The sequence below is a fragment of the Carica papaya genome, chromosome 2, assembly GCF_054855325.1.
Source record: "Carica papaya isolate Zhongbai chromosome 2, ASM5485532v1, whole genome shotgun sequence".
Lineage (NCBI taxonomy): Eukaryota > Viridiplantae > Streptophyta > Magnoliopsida > Brassicales > Caricaceae > Carica > Carica papaya.
In genome coordinates, this window is record NC_142310.1 from 8,170,777 (window position 1) to 8,188,998 (window position 18,222).

The 18,222-nt window shown below is 33.9% G+C and overlaps 2 protein-coding genes across 3 annotated transcripts; one reads left to right on the top strand and one right to left on the bottom strand.

The window, feature by feature from the left end:
* The first annotated feature begins 7,414 nt into the window (after window positions 1–7,414).
* LOC110824207 (rhamnogalacturonan I rhamnosyltransferase 1-like) lies at window positions 7,415–9,451 on the top strand. 2 transcript variants are annotated; one of them, XM_022054779.2, is made up of 7 exons: window positions 7,415–7,517; window positions 7,608–7,696; window positions 7,803–7,971; window positions 8,086–8,375; window positions 8,453–8,657; window positions 8,752–8,909; window positions 8,987–9,451. In XM_022054779.2, the coding sequence occupies exons 1-7, from the start codon at window positions 7,476–7,478 to the stop codon at window positions 9,225–9,227; spliced, it is 1,194 nt and encodes a 397-aa protein (XP_021910471.2). In that variant the 5' UTR covers window positions 7,415–7,475; the 3' UTR covers window positions 9,228–9,451. The 2 variants fall into 2 exon arrangements, with proteins under 2 accessions (XP_021910471.2, XP_088069266.1); XM_088213140.1 differs by having other exon boundaries at window positions 7,806–7,971; window positions 8,987–9,450.
* A 991-nt stretch (window positions 9,452–10,442) lies between these two features.
* Window positions 10,443–12,922, bottom strand: RGF8 (root meristem growth factor). Its single transcript, XM_088212314.1, has 4 exons — window positions 12,683–12,922; window positions 12,535–12,581; window positions 12,302–12,365; window positions 10,443–10,993 (listed from the first exon to the last, which is right to left on the bottom strand). The coding sequence occupies exons 1-4, from the start codon at window positions 12,792–12,794 to the stop codon at window positions 10,839–10,841; spliced, it is 378 nt and encodes a 125-aa protein (XP_088068440.1). The 5' UTR covers window positions 12,795–12,922; the 3' UTR covers window positions 10,443–10,838.
* Window positions 12,923–18,222: the final 5,300 nt, after the last annotated feature.

Sequence of the window (18,222 nt, forward strand, 5' to 3'; positions counted from 1 at the left end):
TTATCATTCTTGTGTTGAGACTCCAAAATTAGTTATTTATAATGTAATCGTTTTTGTTTTCTTCTGCTATTGTACAGCACCAAATGACAGTATATGTTAAAATTAATGATTTTTTCTGTTAAGTTTAAATTCAAAAAATGGAAATCCACCGTGAAGTTGAATCATAGTAGGATATGTAAATTTCATGCGATGTGTATGCATGATTTTCTGAGGATCTGATTTGATCATTTGGTTGATGTAATCAGTTTAAATTTGTATTGCTTATATATATATGAGGAAATAAAAAGAAAAAAACACTTCTTCTCTCCAGCAAAAGCACGTCTCTTCAGAACAGCAAAACAGAGGCAGCTGCATAAGCTTGCTCTGTTTTGCTGTCTCTCTCTCTTCAACTTTCTGTCTCTAAGTTTGTTCAATCACAAAGCTTCCCTTGAAGCTTATTTTCGCTTTCGATCAACAAGTGGTATCAGAGCCAGGTTCTCCTACGTCTCAAGTGAATTAAAAATTTCTCAAACCTGATGGCTACCTCAGGAACTACCCCTGCTCCGCAGTTCAACGGAGAAAATTACCATGTGTGGGCAATAAAGATGCGAGCTCACCTCAAAGCTCTGGGTTTATGAGATGTTATTATAGACGATAGCGAACCAAACCCACTACAAGAAACTACTACATTGAACCAGATTAAAAGGCACGAGGAAGAGAAGGCCAAGAAACCAAAAGCAATTGCCTGCCTCTTCTCAGCGGTTTCGGACAGGGTTTTCTCTAGGATTATGAACTATGAATCACCCAAGGAAGCGTGGGAGAAACTGAAGGAAGAGTTTGATGGAGGAGACAGAAGCAAGAAGATCAAACTACTGAGGCTAAAAAGTGAATTTGCTTTACTCAGAATGCAAGAAAATGAGTCTGTTAGGGACTATGCCTCCAAACTCTCGGATATTGTGAATAAAATGAGATTGTTGGGGGAGGACTTTCCTGAATCAAGGGTGGTAGAACAAATTCTTATAAGTTTACCACCAAAATTTGAGTCTAAAATCTCAGCCTTGGAGGAACTTGCAGATATTGATAAGATTTCTTCAGCTGAACTAATCAATAAGCTGCAATCACAGGAGCAACGTGTCAACATGCATGCTCGTCTACCTATTGAAGGAGCCTTATTCTCGTCTCAAACCAAAGCTACCCCTTCAAATCAGTATCAAGGCAGAAGGAATGGAGGAAATCAAACTGGAAACCAAAGTTCCAGAAAACAGAAGAAGTATCCTCCTTACAACATCTGCACCCTCACAAATCATTTAGAGAGTGAATGCTGGTATAAGGGAAAGAAAGCTGTCCAATGCAACTTCTGCAAAAGATTTGGCCATAAGGAGAAGTTCTGTAGGCAAAAACAAAAGCTGGAAGCTGCACAATCTAAGCAGGAGTTGCAACATGTAAATGTCACTGAGATATCCAGTGAGCAAAGTAATACAATTCTTGTTGCTTCAAGTGAATTGACAGTGGAAGACGACAGCCTCGGGTTGTTGATAGTGGTTGCACTTCTCACATGTGCAAGAATGAAGCCATGTTTGTGTCACTTGACAAATCAGCAACAGGCCAAGTAAGACTTGGAAATAGCATGCTGGAAACCATCAAGGGCAAAGGCAACATTGCCATTGAAACCAAGGAAGGCAGAAAATTTATCACTGATGTAAATTTTATTCCTACACTCTCACAGAATCTTCTCAGTGTGAATCAGATGACTGATCGAGGCTACTTGGTTGGATTCAAGGATAACTGCTGCAGGATATATGATCCTGAGGATCGCTTGATTGCTTTCATCCAAAAGAAGAATCAAGTCTACTCCTTGAAACTCAGAAAAGTAATTAAGAGAGCCAGTGTTGCCTCTGTAACTGAAGGTGAGATTTGGCACAGGCGCCTTGGGCATTTTCATGCGGCTGGGCTACAACAACTGCAGAAGGGAGGTCTAACCAAGGACTTCCCAAATATTGCAGTTACTGAGACAGTATATGGTGCATGTCAGCTGGGGAAATTGGCAAGGAATTCTTTTCCTTCGCAAGCAGATTGGAGAGCAAAAGAGAAGCTGACACTTATCCATTCTGACATTTGTGGTCCAATGACAGAAAACTCCATGAGTTGTTGCAGGTATTTTGGCTTGTTCATAGATGATTTTTCCAGGATAATTTGGGTTTGTTTCCTGCAGAATAAAGCTCAAATTTTTGGTGAATTCAAGAAGCTCAAGGTTATTGCAGAAAAGGAAAGTGGCAGTGTACTGAGGTGCCTAAGGACAGATAATGGGCTTGAATTCAATTCCAGCCAATTCAATGATTTTTGTTCTGAGAATGGGATCAAAAGGCAGCTCACGGCACCATATTCTCCTCAACAAAATGGTGTCTCGGAGAGGAAGAACAGAACCATTGTGGAAATGGCAAGAAGCATGCTTGCTGACAAGCACCTGCCTAAAGCCTTGTGGGCTGAGGCAGTGAACACTGCTGTGTTCCTGCTCAACATGCTGCCTACAAAGGCTGTAAAGCAGATGACACCGATAGAGGCTTGGAGTGACATCAAACCATCAACAAAGTATCTAAAGGTGTTTGAATCAGTGTGCTACTGCCTGTTCTCGGATGACAGGAGATCCAAGCTAGAAATGAAGGCTGAGTTGGGAGTATTTTTGGGATACAGTACTGAAGCAAAAGCATACAGAATTCTAAACCTGAAAACCAACAAGCTAATGATTCGAAGAAATGTAACGGTGGATGAAAACAACTACTGGAATAGGGAGAAACAGAAAGTCGAACGAGACTGTGTCACATTTGAAGAAGGAAAGAAATCAATGACAGTATCAAACCCAACTCAGAGTGATGAAGAAGATGAAAAAGATGAAGAATGTGAAGCAGAAGGGAGAATAAAATTGAAAAGTCTAGCTGACATCTATGAAAGGTGCAGTTTTGCCTCAAAAGAACCTTCCTCTGTTGAGGAAGCACTTCAGCAGCAAGAGTGGAGACTTGCTATGGAAGAGGAAATCAGGATGATTGACAAAAACAATACTTGGTCTCTGGTAAAATTAAGTACAAACAAAAAACCAATTGGAGTAAAGTGGGCGTTCAAAGTGAAACTCAATCCTGACGGGACAACAAACAAGCACAAGGCACAGCTTGTGGCAAAGGGATACTCCCAGTTTCCAGGAATCGACTACACAGAAACCTTTGCTCCTGTGGCCAGATATGAGACAATTAGACTCATTCTGGCCATGGCAGCTCAGTTTGGTTGGAGTGTGATGCACTTGGATGTGAAATCGGCCTTCTTGAATGGTAAACTGAATGAAGAAATTTATGTTGAGCAGCCACCGGGGTTTATTCAACTTGGAAAGGAGAGTCACGTCTATCTTCTTCACAAGGCCCTATACGGCCTCAAACAGGCTCCACGAGCCTGGTATTATAAGTTAAATACATACTTACTTCACTGTGGATTTGAGAGAAGCATGACAGAAAACACACTGTATGTGAATAAAGATGAAGACCGACTTATCACTGCAGTATATGTTGATGATATACTGGTGACAGGCAGCAACAAAAGGAAAATGATAGAGTTCAAGCAGAAATTGGAAAATGAATTTGAGATGTCTGATCTTGGGGAAGCTACCTACTTCCTAGGAATGGAGATTCAACAAAGCAGCTTGGGTATTTTTCTTTCACAAGGCAAGTATGCCAAAGAAATACTAAATAAATTCAACATGAATCACTGTAAATCAGTATCTACACCACTAGTGTCCAACCTGAAATTGTCAAAGGACGAGAAATGTAGCAAAGTCGAAGAGAGGAATTACATAAGTCTGATTGGGAGCCTTCTGTATCTCACAGCTACCAGACCATACATTTTGTTTGCAGTGAGTTTACTTTCAATGTACATGGCTTCACCGAGGGAATCACACTTACAAGCTGCCAAACATGTGCTGAGGTACCTGAAAGGAACCTGGAATTTTGTTGTTCAATTCAAAGCAAGAGCTGAAGGTGGAGTAGTTGGCTACAGTGACAGTGACTGGGCAGGAAGTGTAGAAGATGTACGTAGCACAACTGGGTACTTGTTCAAACTAGGCTCCGGTGTTTTTTCATGGGCATATAAGAAACAGGATACTGTGGCTCAGTCCACAGCTGAGGCTGAGTATGTAGTCGCAGCTACAGCAACTAACCAAGCAATTTGGTTGAGGAAAGTATTCAACGATCTAAAGCTGGACAAAGAAACACCTACAGTGTTATATGTAGACAACAAGTCTGCAATTGCCATTGCAAAAAATCCTGTAATGCACGGGAGAACTAAACACATCAACGTTAAGTATCATGCTATACGTGAGGCTGAGAGGAATCAAGAAATAAATCTGATACATTGCTCCTCCGATGATCAGCTTGCAGACATTCTAACCAAGGCCCTGTCTAAAGCTAAATTTGAGGATTTGCGGGAAAATGTGGGGATTGGTGAAAAAAGTCATTAAGGGGGAGTGTTAAAATTAATGATTTTTTCTGTTAAGTTTAAATTCAAAAAATGAAAATCCACCGTGAAGTTGAATTACAGTAGGATACGTAAATTTCATGCGATGTGTATGCATGATTTTCTGAGGATCTGATTTGATTGTTTGGTTGATGCAATCAGTTTAAATTTGTATTGCTTATATATATGAGGAAATAAAAAGAAAAAAACACTTCTTCTCTCCAGCAAAAGCACGTCTCTTCAGAACAGCAAAACAGAGGCAGCTGCATAAGCTTGCTCTGTTTTGCTGCCCTCTCTCTCTTTAACTTTCTCTCTCTAAGTTTGTTCAATCACAGAGCTTCCCTTGAAGTTTATTTTCGCTTTCGATCAACAGTATATGTATTCCAGTAGGCTGTAAAAGGTGAATTCAGAGAGTAATTTTTCTTCATCATGCTGCTCTCTCTTTGCTCCATTTTTGCTCTCATTTTCTTTTCTATCATGGTATCAGAGTTGTCAGCTATCTCCTTTGTTACAGCATTCAACAACCAAGAAATCACCATACTGTTACAACGCGACCAAGCTACGGCATGGGAGTCGGTGTTGCTCGGTTGATCGTAGGTTCCGTCTGTGAAACCCAATTTGTTTTTGGCGTTCAGTGCTATCCTGACTACTCTCTCCCATGTGTTGTAATTGTTGTCATCGATAAGATTAGACACCAAGACTAAACCGGGATGGTCGGCACTGTGAAGGAAGAACGGGTTTTGGGAGTCATCTGATTGATCTCTAGCCATTGGAGATTAAATGTTTTGGAGCTCAATCACTGAGCTAAAGATGTTGGTTAATTAATCTGCTCCAATACTATGATAGAAAAGAAAAGGAGAGCAAAAATGGAGCAAAGAGAGAGCAGCATGATGAAGAAAAATTACTCTCTGAATTCACCTTTTACAGCCTACTGGAATACATATACTGCCATTTGGTGCTGTACAATAGTTGAAGAAAACAAAAACGGTTACATTACAAATAACTAATTTTATTTTTGAGTTTAACACAAACTAATCTTAATATATCTTCTAATTAATCTTAACAAAGGGTAATGAAAATTAGGAAACCCAAATAGAAGAATTACTCAAGGCTCTTATTGGCATTGTCTTTTAGATAAACCTTTTGGCTTGAAGCAAAATTATGTTTTAAGATTTGGAATTTAAATGAATTTTGCCTCTGTTCCTTTTACTTTTAATTTTAATTTTAATTTTAATTTTTTTAAAACAAGATAAAAAATTTAAATTTAATGTAGAGAACTAAAAGAATTTTTAAAAAATATTTATTTATAAAAGTTATGATGATTAAGTTATAATAAATTTCAGTAAAATTATTATATTTTTGAATGAAATGAACACTTACTCATAAACAAATTCAATCTTAATTTTTTTCTTAAAAAAAAAATATCTTTATTTGTTTGTTGACATTTTCAATAAAAAAAGGACTATAATTGTTGACATATAATATCTATATATATATATATAATTAGCACAAAAATGGTGGTGAATACAATTTAAATGTATAATATATTTATGATAATTGACGAGGGCTTATCATTTCAACAATTACGTTTACTAATTACACCACATTAACTAACTATCTATTGATTAGTATTTTTATTCGTCTGTTAATAATTCTAAACTTTTACTTGTAGAAATACAGAAGATATAAAGCTTAACATAACTATATAATTTTTTCTCTAATTCATTCACACATTTTCATTAACCAATATATAAACGCACAAATACATTTCTCTATTGTGGGATTTCAACAATATAATCAACATTGTTAATTTTACTTTTTTTATGTTTATTGCTCAGAATTTCAGTAGCAGTTATATATATATATATATTTTTTCTCCTGATAAGCACAAGTTAATTTCAATGAGAAAAACATCAGTCTATAATATATATATATATATGTCTACGTGCTTTGATTATCGGCATTTATGGTTGATTGAGCCATCATATATATAATGTGTATTATGCTTTAAATTTGAGGTGACTTGCTCATCAAATATTTAATTCTGAAATTCTAATTATTGAACAGACGCAACTTACATTTAATGAAAAAATGCAGCATCGTTCTCTAAATGAATATGTACATAATATATATCAATTAGTCATGGGATTATTGATGTTATTCTAATTATATATGACATTGACACGAACATTTTTTCTCAATACCTCAGGAACCTCCTGAAATACACATTTGTGAAGTTATATACGTGCCAATCCTAGACTTCTAAACCCAGATTTCTAGAATTTATTCATCAGAAATCTGAGTAGGGATTCAAGATGCACTTGCCCACTTCCCCATATCAAATCTCAGCTTTGCTTGCTGTATGATTTATACATATATGTATAGATATATTTCCCGTTTAGTCGTCAAAGAATTCTTGAATCAATTTTTACTTATCGAAACTAAATTTCTTCTATGTTGCGTTTGGTACAGACTATCTAGGCAGGTATTTGAGGATTCATAGGTCCAGAAAACCAAATTCTGGACCTGGCTTTACCAGCATATTTGACCTATTGATATTATTGCAATATAGTTTAGGTGCTGAATTTCTGCTACATCTTTATCACGAGCTCCAGCTTGGAAGATATAGAATGAGAGATAGAGAAGAGAATTTATATATAAGTTATGTATTTGAAAAGGTAAAGAATTTTGTAAGTAGAGGCATGAGAATGGACGAGTCATCGCATATAACTCAGATAAAGCTGTGGGCGCTCGGGGCGAGTACCATGTTGCTGCTGTTGTGGGCTGGTATAGTTCAATTGACGACAATGGGAGAAAGCTTGGGGTTGGGAGCATTCAAGTATAAAACTTTTTATTCTTTTCCCCCTGAAAGTAAGTCTTTTTTCCCACTGCATACATACTTATTATAATAATAATACTAATTCTATATAAACCAGATTCAGAAAAATGACAGAGCAAAATAAATTTTGATTGCAGGAGGTTATGCCAACAAAGGATACTTAATGGTTTCATCTAATGGAGGATTGAATCAAATGCGATCTGGAGTATGTTTTATGTTCTTTATTAATTTACAAAACTTTCGTGGAAACAAACAATATCGTTTAATTCTTTCTCAATGTTGTGTAATTTTACAGATATGCGACATGGTTGTTGTTGCAAGGTACATGAATGTCACACTTGTAGTTCCTGAGTTAGACAGAAACTCCTTTTGGAATGATCAGAGGTGTGTGTATGTGTAATTATATGTGTTTATATATGCATGGTGTTATAAACTTGATTTAATATTCATAGAATTAGTTGTTCAAAATTTTTTGGGTAATTTGAGATAGCAGCAAATTCCAAGACATATTCGATGTGGATTACTTCATCAATTCACTGAGAGATGAGGTTGTGATAATCAAAGATCTACCTTTCCGGCTGAAGAGAAAAATTTCCAGACTCGGCGTTCATTCCATGGCACCTGTTAGCTGGACTAACATCTCTTATTACTACAATACGGTATATATACATGTACACATATACCTTGTCACATGACTCTTTCAAGTTTTCTAAATTAACTAGTAGTATATAGGCATATATAATTACTAATTGAATAATATGCATGTTGATCAGGTTCTTCCTCGGATAGAAACATATGGATTGGTGCATCTGGCAAAAACAGATGCTAGGCTTGCAAATAATGGACTGCCTGAGGAGGTTCAGAAGCTTCCTTGTCGAGTTAACTACGAGGCCTTGAGATTCACAACGCCAATCGAGGAATTGGGGAAGAAGATTGTTAGAATTTTAAGGGAAAAAGGGCCTTTCATGGTTCTTCATCTTCGATATGAGAAAGACATGTTAGCATTCTCTGGCTGCACTGAAGGTTGCTCCCACCACCAGGCTGAAGAACTCAAACACCTAAGGTAATTTACACCAAATAATTATTAATTACTACTTAACCTGTTTCAATTGAACAGGCATGTAAATATGTATGTGTCAGATACAATATCTCCTGGTGGAAGGAAAAGGAAATTGATGAGAAGGAAAAAAGGAAAGTTGGTCTATGTCCGTTAACTCCCGAAGAAACTGCACTGGTTTTACGGGCATTTGACTTCACTCCTGATATGCAAATTTACATTGCCGCTGGAGATATTTATGGGGGAGAAACCAGATTAAATGCTCTGAGAAACTCTTTTCCCAATCTGGTAATTCATTGACTAAATTTAAATCAATACAATTATGTATTATGATCAAAAGGGGTCCCTTGTTTTTCGATATATACATATATATCATGTACAGGTTAAGAAGGAAACGTTACTTCCAGCCTCAGACTTGAAGCCATTCCAGAGCCATTCCAACCAGATGGCAGCTCTGGACTACTTCGTATCCTTAGCAAGTGATATTTTTGTTATGACTTATCAAGGCCACATGGCTAAGCTCGTTGAAGGCCATAGAAGGTATATACATATAGATATATATATATATATATATACGCACAAGAAAAGCTAATTAATTAAGCAAGTTGGTTTCGCAGATACTTGGGTTACAAGATGACAATAAACGTGGACAAGAAGGTGGTGGTGAAATTAATAGATGAGTACAGAAATGGAACAATGAAGTGGAATGAATTTTGCAGGGCAGTGAAGGTAGCTCATGCAAATAGAATTGGAAGTCCAACTGAGAGACTCAAGATTCCTGGAAAACCCAAGTTAGAGGATTACTTCTACACCAATCCACAGGAATGTTTGCCTCAAATCAAAAGCAACCCAGATTAAAATTGCTACTTAATTTTGATCTATTTATTTATTTTTTACTCTAATTTGGATCTAAAGTTGGTGGGGAAGATGAAGATTGAGCTTCGTGTTTGTGATTTCTGGTTTCCTTGTAAATTTGTGGTTTACATGAAATTTTAAAGGAAATCTTTGGTTGATTATTCACTAATTTGTAATACATATTTGTAGTGTCCGTAATTGATTAAAATTTAGTTTAATTACGTCTCTAATCTGATTAGACCAAGAAAGGGAAGAAACAGAGTGGAACCCTGTTTCCAGCCGCTTCTCCCGACTCAATGAACCCTCCTGGGAAAGCAACTTACAGTCAAGCCTTCCGGACTCGGGCTATTCTTCTTTATTTTTTAATTTAAATTTCTATTTTTATTTTTCAAACGTGAGAAGATAATTAAAAAATTATATTTTTATACTGTAGTATTGATATAATTTTTAATTTTTTTTTAATAATCATATAAAGATAATGTATGTTATTTACCTAAATAAGTTTTTTTATCAAAATAAAAGAATTTATAATAAAAAGGTATGAGAAACAAGGAAACGATTAAATCATATAATGCATAAAATTCGAAATTTATAATTAACTAAAAATTTAAATAGATAATTATTATAAATATTATTACTTTAATTATATTTTAGCTAATCTATATATTATTATATTAATTCAAAGGATATGTATTAATTTTATTTTTAAAATATTTTATAAAAAAATTCAATCCTCTTTTTATGTACATATAATATATTAGAGAAAAACTTGCGACACATAATTTTTTATTAAACAATATGTAATTTTTCCTTTCCAATCTAATAAAATCCACTTAATCATGAGATTGTTGAAAATTTGCAACACATTGTGGTCGGGTAGAAATCTAATTTGCTATTAGTGGTTGACAGGACCAAATTTTTATAATTCAAGCCTATATCTACTACTAAAGTCAATTATACTTTAAATACATTTTATTTGTGGTATTTAAATTTATTGTAATTTAAATATTAATGACATCACAAGAAATAAAATTTATTTTCAAAAAATTTCAGAGAGAAAATGATTATATAAATTCAAGTGAAAGTGTCAACGGCATTGAAATTGGAAATGGCATCGGTCACAGATGCCAAAGATAACATGTGGGGGGTCACCTACGCGCACTTTCAGTCCAATTAGTCAAAAAAATTCTTCTTACATTTACAAATTACAACAATACAAAACCAGCACAACACGTGTGTGTGTATATATATATATGTATAGAAAGATTTTTCCACGTAATACAAAATTGGGTTTGGCAATGCACGTTACCCAAATGTTGGGTTTAGTAAATTAAACCCCCCCACCTTATAAGACAGTTAATATTTCCAGCTTAATTATAAGTAGACTAATAACAAAGGTTTTAGGGTTTTGCTCCACATTGTCGGCCACTATACCTAACGAAACACGAGACACAGTACTCCTCAATTATCTCCCTAATTACGAATTAAAATACTCTTACCTTTTAAGCCAAAAACACTAGATTTATCTAGACATAAGTAAGCTAATTAAGAAAAGAAAGCTTGTATACTATATATGTATATGTATAGGTGGTGTGTAGGATGGAAAGGGAGGTTTCAAGGAGCAACTGGTAAAGACTTATTATGTATGGGTCGTCGTCTTCTGACGTGGGTATAATCCATTGTAAAAAATTGTGATGCGTCGGCTCCTTCAATCCATCTCCCTTGCCTTCCACTTTCCTTCATGCTTTCCTCCTTTTGCTTTGCCTTTCCTGGACATTCCCACCTCAATCAATATATAAGACTACACCGAAAAAGAATGATTACGTTTCAAATCTAAATAATAAATTAATCATGCATGGTGGTCGTAGAATTTTATAATATATATATATATGTGGGTGTATTTGCATGTTGATTTGTGGGATTGTTGATTTCTATTTGGGAGAAAACTAAAGATGGGTGACCTCTCTTTACGATGAGAGAAAATTTTTAATTTTAATTAGGTATTATGCTATATTATTTGTATGCTAACACCCTAAAGCAATTAGAGGCTTAGTTTATAGGTCAATGCATGTCATATTTATTGAACAAAAAAGTATATATATAAGTCTACTTATTGGCTTTTATGTACATATGTTATACTATAAATATAATTTTATCTTTCTTTTTTTTTAAACTAAAATATACATTCTATACATAAATGTCCTCGTTCGAAACTACTAAAATATTGTTTATATATTATTCTTTGGTCCTTCTATAATTCTTCCACCTATAAATATATACATTCTTACCATATACTTCCTATGGAGCTTATAAATCAAATAAAATATACTTAATGAAACAATTTTTTTAAATTTTTTAAAGAACTTAATAAATTTCATGGTCAAGTGAGTTTTACAAAATTTTACATGCTTATAAGGTTTCAAAAAAATTCAAACCCTTCAATGAGAAGATCTTTAAGAGGTTTAGTTTTGACTTACTTTGGTAACTTTTTAATTTATAAGATTTTTTTTTTTTTTTAATGAAACACTTGCTAAATAAAATTACTCTAACCAAACAATATATATATATATATGTGAACTTATAAGTCTTACTTACATGTAAATTGAATATATATCTTAAATTTTTTCATAAAGAATGGTAACAGAACTTGCTTCAGAAAAAATTGTGGGAAAGAGATGACTTATTTGTTAAGATATGTGAGATTTCCTTAAAGACTAAGAACATATGTACATTAACTCTAACTAATACCATATATATATATATATATATGTATTGTCTTTTCCGTATTAATTAAGCCAATCTAACCCAACCAGAAAACTTGATTCTCGAGCAGATGGATTTCTATCATGTGGGACTAGTGCTTTTCAAGTGAACTTAAAAGAGTGTACATATATGATTATATATATATATATATGCATATATTCACGGTAGAAGAAGATGCATGATAATTAATTGTTTTTTTAAAAAAAATAATAATGCATAAGAATAGTAAATTGCATGTTTATCTTGAGAACAACTTAGTGATTAAGCAGTACAATAAGGCTGAGACTAAACCTAGATTAGAAGACATGGAATACCTGAAGGAAGTCTCTTATGCTGATCAGTGTTCAAAGTTGCATCTTGACTTTCATGTTGTTTAACCTGCTTAATTTCAAAGACCAAAAAGAAATTATTCAAGTATATTAGAGCATTGTTATAGCAGTCATATATATTTATATAAATATATATACACACACACACAAGCACATACAGAGACCATTTATTATACCAAGATAGGTTTGTTTTATTAGTAGCTAAGATAGATTCTTACAGTGACTTCATCAGTGAATTTGAGCTTCCTTGACAGGAAAACCTTGTCTTCGGTCATGAATCAATACCCATATATATAATTAGTTCATCATGTTGAAAAGAGAAAGATAAATTAGAAATTAAGTAGAGACTGAATAATAATCACTTACCTTGTTGGTATAATGGGATTTGCAGGTGAATTAATTGCAGAGAAGAAGAGGGCTCTATTAGCAGCAGAAGAAGGCTCATGCAAGCTAAACATATAATCACTATCTTCTCCATTTCTACGACAGTTTTGTTTAATCTTTTTTTGGGAGGGGGAAGAGGTTTAAATAGCAGAGCCTGCGGAGAAAGAAGACAACGGAAAGAGAGAATGACAAAAACGCGAAGCAAAAAATGCGTAGTTCTCAAAAACCAAGTGAAAGGAAAATCTTAATTAATTATAAGGAGATTGCTATAATTAATATTATAATTAATTATGTTTATCTTTTTTGAGACTAAGCCTCCAGCTTTTGGAGAAAATTTCACAATTATACACCCACCTAAATAAGAAAAGCCCACCGCTACATCATCTAAAAAGAACTTAGCTAGTGGTATATCTATACATATATATATATATGTATGTAATCATTTTTGTTGAATTATTTCACCATTCTATTTGACATTAACATGCTGAAAAGTAGATAAATAAAAAAAGATATGGTTTTTAAAAAAAAAATAGAAAAGACATTTGAGTTTGACTATTCAACAAGCTGTACATACACTTATTTTGACAAACTCCTAGAAATAAATTATTTACACACTAATAAGTTTGACCTTCGTGTTCAGAGCTTCTTTGCCAGATATTACTTTTTATGTTTTTCCAAAGTCCAGAACGTGCTTGAACCCATCTATACAAAAGAAAAACTAGAGACCAAAGTACATACAGCGAAAGAAGGATAAGTTTATACGTGTCTAAATTGATAATTAATATTTAGTTCTCAGTATATATCATTACTTTTATATCCAAAAGAATGATCAAAGAGATAACTTATAAGTGTGTGCATATGATTTCAGGTTCGGCTGCTGATTTTGGGCAAGGCTGCTGCCATTCATTTCCTTTTATCACGTTCTGCATTCTCCGGGGTTAGAGACTTTATATCCAAACATTTTCTAAGTTAAATGATTTCAAATTCATAGTATATGGACAAATTAAGGAGACGCCAAGCACACTTGACCTTATCTACTAAGGACGTATATTCTAAATGTTTACGTAATGGAGGTGCTTGACATGTTATTATTAGGTTGATTGAATTAAAGTTGACCCACCTCTTTATTTGGTAACTCTTCGGCCTTACCTAGTCAAAAGTCGTTGACTATCAAAATTATTTATAATTTTTTTCTCATTTCCTATAAATTCCAAAATTTCTACTATTATACATCATATGCTACTCTTAATAACTATCATACAGATACTTTCACATCTCAAGTTAAAAATACCGTATTATTATTTTATCAACTTTGTATGGTAGCTTTTTGCTTTCTTAATTGTTAACTTAATCTTTAGAGAATTATCACTAGAGTACTTTATAGCACTTATTAATCAATATTATAGGTTGAGGATTTAAGAACTTAACTAGATAATAATTGGTATCTATAAATTTTTTTCAATTCTAAATAAAGTGAGACTGTAAATAAATTTATTAAAAAATTACCTGAAAACCTTATCATATATAAAAATTTATTAAATCAAATTTTTTAAAAAAGATAATACCACCAACTCTGACAATAAATTATATCAACTACTTGAATGAAACCAGTAGTCAACTGGCATTGTGATACGATGACTTATTATGTCAATAAGTTTACTAAGGAAATCAATAAAAAAACATAGGAAAAAGAATTTAACAAGAGCAATATATATAATTCAATGGCAAGAATAATATATCAAAATCAATAACATTCCACATTTAAAGAGAAAAAATATGAAAAAACTAGAAAAATTCTCATCTACTAACACGCATGTGATTTTTAATTTTGGTTACTTACTCTCCTTTTTTTTTATTTTTTTAATAATTTAAATAATTTTCATAATATTACGATTTTTTTTTCAAAATCTAGTTGCTATATATATAGTTTAAATTTTATTTTCAAATAGCAATTAACTCGTTATGTTACTATATTTATATATGGGGTGCAATGGTGTAAATAACACTAAATTAAAGTTTTTATACTTCATAGTTAAGTCTCTCACATGACACATAGACTAAATTGGCATGCTTCTCATATTTAAGTTGGTTATAACATTTTGGACAGTGCTTGCAAATACCAACTCTTAATTTAGGAGTTGAAGATTGCAGCCCCTAACTAGTCTCTTTTGGAGGCTAAACAGTGGCAACTCATCATTGAAGGAGATGTCGAATTTACCTACTCTATATTTCCAGCACTTAAAACTCACACATCACAAATAAAGTTTTGTTTTTTAGTAATAATAAACTATGCATCCACCCAGCACTAATGTTTTTGACAAAATGAAGAAAAAAATAAAAAGAATGTTAATAGTTAAAATTACTTTTCAAACGCAAAACCTGCAGTAAATGGGATTGGCCAGCAATGGTATAACATTACTTGTAACATCCATCTAAAGAAACAAAAGAAACGTAAAATAAATCAATATAATTAGAATTAGGATTTAAATAAAAACATGTGAGAAAAAGAGGGGCAAAAACATAAATAAGAAGAAGTGGAATAGGGCAAAGCAAATCAGAATAATAGACAACCTAGATCGGATCGCTGGAGGAGATTGGATGAAGGAGATTTAAAAGAAAACGGATGACCCAGATCGAGCTTGTGAGATCCAATGACTGGGGAAACGGATATAAAAGGGAAAGAGATTGAGTTTTCTCTTCATTTTGAAGACTATCCGAAAAAAAAGGTGGGGAGAAGGAAAGAGGGGCGATTGGGGAGAGAAGGAAGAGAGGATGTCATAAAAGGAAGTTGAGAGAGAGAAAAGAGAGAGGAAATAAGAGAAAGGCTAGAAAGGAATAGGGGAAGGGAGAAGAAAGAAGAGAAAGGGAAGAAAAAGGCATGGCCAAGTAAGGAAGGTAGAGAGAGCTGAGAACGACAGCCGCAAGGGGAAGAATAGAAGAGAAAGAGTGGCATAGGCGGTGAGTGGTGGACTTTGAAGCTAAAAGGAAGAAAAAAGGAAGGAAAACAACCGAGACGTCGTGCAAAGGTGAAGACTGATGCGAGCAAAGGTAATTTTCGTCCTTTTTTTTTTCTTCTCTTCCTATTTCATTATATTCTATTATTTTGCTTATTAATCGATTTGTAGGTATGAGAAATCACATCTAAATCTCAAACAAGCTAAAGAGCTATGGAGTGACCGAGAAAAGACAATTAGGAGCCAAGCCGAGGCCAAATTGCTCGCACCGAAGGTAAAATCGTTCTGTTTTCATGTTTTTGTGGTGGTTTGAGCGGCGATGGAGCAGGACAGTGTTGAGTTGGCTGCACGGGCTCAGTCGGGCCACCCACCTGCGCGTGAACTGAAGAGGTTCCCTCGGGAATGGAGAAACCCACCCACTGTAGAAGCCGAAGGGCCTTCCGCGAGAATGGAGGCCGGAATCGCCTTTTGGGATTTCGATTCACCATTCTGAAAGTTGAAAAGTCTTTCTCGAAAATAGAAATTCGATTTGACGAACGGAGAGTCGAAAGGTTTTTCGGGTACAGATCTCGATAATTTTGAGTGTTCTGTTGGGTGGTCGTTGGAATCCGTAATTTAATTAAATTAATTTTTAGTATTTCTATGTATTTTAATTAATTTATGTCGTGTGTACAGGAAAATTAAGATATTCAAGCGGATTCGAAAATATGCGTAAGAGTGTAAGTATTTTTAAATCTTAACCGGATTTAAATTTTGAAAAGTGCATTCATTTCATAAAACTTATGAATTTTAAAATTTGAATGGATATTGACCCAATATTTGATGAAAAACAGAACTCAAATTATGATCAATAAACCTAAGCAATTAGAACCCTATGAGGAGACGTAACTAGAAAACAAACCCAATGAACTGATAGTTATTTGAACTGATGAAATACAAAATTAAAAATTAAAAAAATTCCCAAGTACGTGAAAAATTGAAAACGAAAAAGAAATAAAATAAAAAGGCAAAAATAGAAAGGAAAAGAAATACGTGAGGTTGTGAAATGATCATTTAAATAAAATTTAGAAGAAATAAGAATTCTAAAAATGAGAGGGTGTGAGGGAATAGGGTAGGGACCCTGAAATACCTTTCATTTAATCTGAATCGAGAAGGGGAGTGCGTGCGTGTATGGCTGAAGTTCAGTGTGCATGGTGAACGTGCACATAAATAGAGTCTGAAACCTAATCCAAATGTGGATAAGCATTTGTGAGTGTAAGTCACTTAGCAAACGTACCTGTTGTAGTCATTGTAAGATTTATGTGTGTGTGCTATCCATGTGATAGGGAGATCCATTTCGTCTATCCTCAATTATGACATAATTAGCATCGCACAATAAAACTATAGAAATGACTCTTCAAGTGTATCTATGATCTTTTATGTATGTGTGATTATATCTCAAAATGATTATTGATATTCGAGTGCATTTATGACTTTTGAGAATATGAGATAAACATTCAAGACTTGTATATAATATTCGAGAGAATTCAAAAGATCGATCAGAAACATGTGAAATAGTGAAAATGAGAAAATGAATTTTGCACTGAAATATTTTTATTGCTTTTGTTTTTTACTGTTTATTTTGCATGAAATTTTATATAAGTTGAGAGAACAAGAATACTTATTGAGTTAGTGACCCTCATTAAATTTTACCCTGATATTTTTCAAATGAGAATGAAGAACCAACACTACTGCCAGATGAGTAAAACTTATAAAACAGTTCTTATTTTTGTATATTTTGTGCATATTTAAGAAGTTTTATTTTGTTCTGTTATATTCTAAATTCGGACCTCATGTTTTGTATATATAGTTACTATACATATCACATGAGATGTTATGTTGTATTAGATATATATATATTTTTTTTATGTGTATATGTATATTTTGTGGGCCCACTGTATGAAAATGGCATGAGTAGAAATTGTGCCTCATATCGAGGGTCGAGGCATAACAGGTGATATCAGAGCCCACGTTTCTAAAATCATTCCTTGTGCATGAGGTTTTAGAGTTCAAAAATTATATTTTTTTTGCAACTATTGGGGTGTTTAAAAGTAGGAAACACTATTTTAAAATGTTCTCATTCATTCTTTTCTTAATGAAGGGTTGTAAGATGAGACGTGGACGAACTCCAATGGAGTAACCTCCCCATTATATGTCCTTACAAGAGTATATTGATCGGTTATACCATATGGTAGAGGAGCTTGTTAACCAACCTAGAGAAGGGATACATGGCCCTCTTCTAGTACCGACTCCATACAATCCAGAACTAGTTATTAAGGATCTAGACTGTCATAGAAAGTTCCTGAGACTCCATCCTCCTACATTTACTGGCATCAAGAATTTTATTGAAGTTGAAGGATGGTTGAAAGAAATTGAAAAGGCATTTTGAGTTTTGGAGGTGACTTCTGAACAGAAAGTGATCCTAGCTACATACCTGCTTGTGGATGAAGCTGGCCGTTGGTGAGAATTCAGACAGACTACTTTATTTATTCCCATCATCCGGGAGAGATTTCTGAGGGCGTTCAATGC

What these genes read in the sequence shown, in the direction of transcription:
- LOC110824207 (XM_022054779.2), top strand. Translation starts at nt 7,476, where the DNA reads ATGGTTTCATCTAATGGAGGATTGAATCAAATGCGATCTGGA. An exon ending in TGAATCAAATGCGATCTGGA is followed by an intron (nt 7,518 to 7,607) that starts GTATGTTTTATG and finishes GTAATTTTACAG; the next exon opens with ATATGCGACATGGTTGTTGT. An exon ending in TCTCTTATTACTACAATACG is followed by an intron (nt 7,972 to 8,085) that starts GTATATATACAT and finishes CATGTTGATCAG; the next exon opens with GTTCTTCCTCGGATAGAAAC.
- RGF8 (XM_088212314.1), bottom strand. Translation starts at nt 12,794, where the DNA reads ATGGAGAAGATAGTGATTATATGTTTAGCTTGCATGAGCCTTCTTCTG. An exon ending in AATCCCATTATACCAACAAG is followed by an intron (nt 12,582 to 12,682) that starts GTAAGTGATTAT and finishes TCATGACCGAAG; the next exon opens with ACAAGGTTTTCCTGTCAAGG. An exon ending in GCATAAGAGACTTCCTTCAG is followed by an intron (nt 10,994 to 12,301) that starts GTATTCCATGTC and finishes GGGAATGTCCAG; the next exon opens with GAAAGGCAAAGCAAAAGGAG.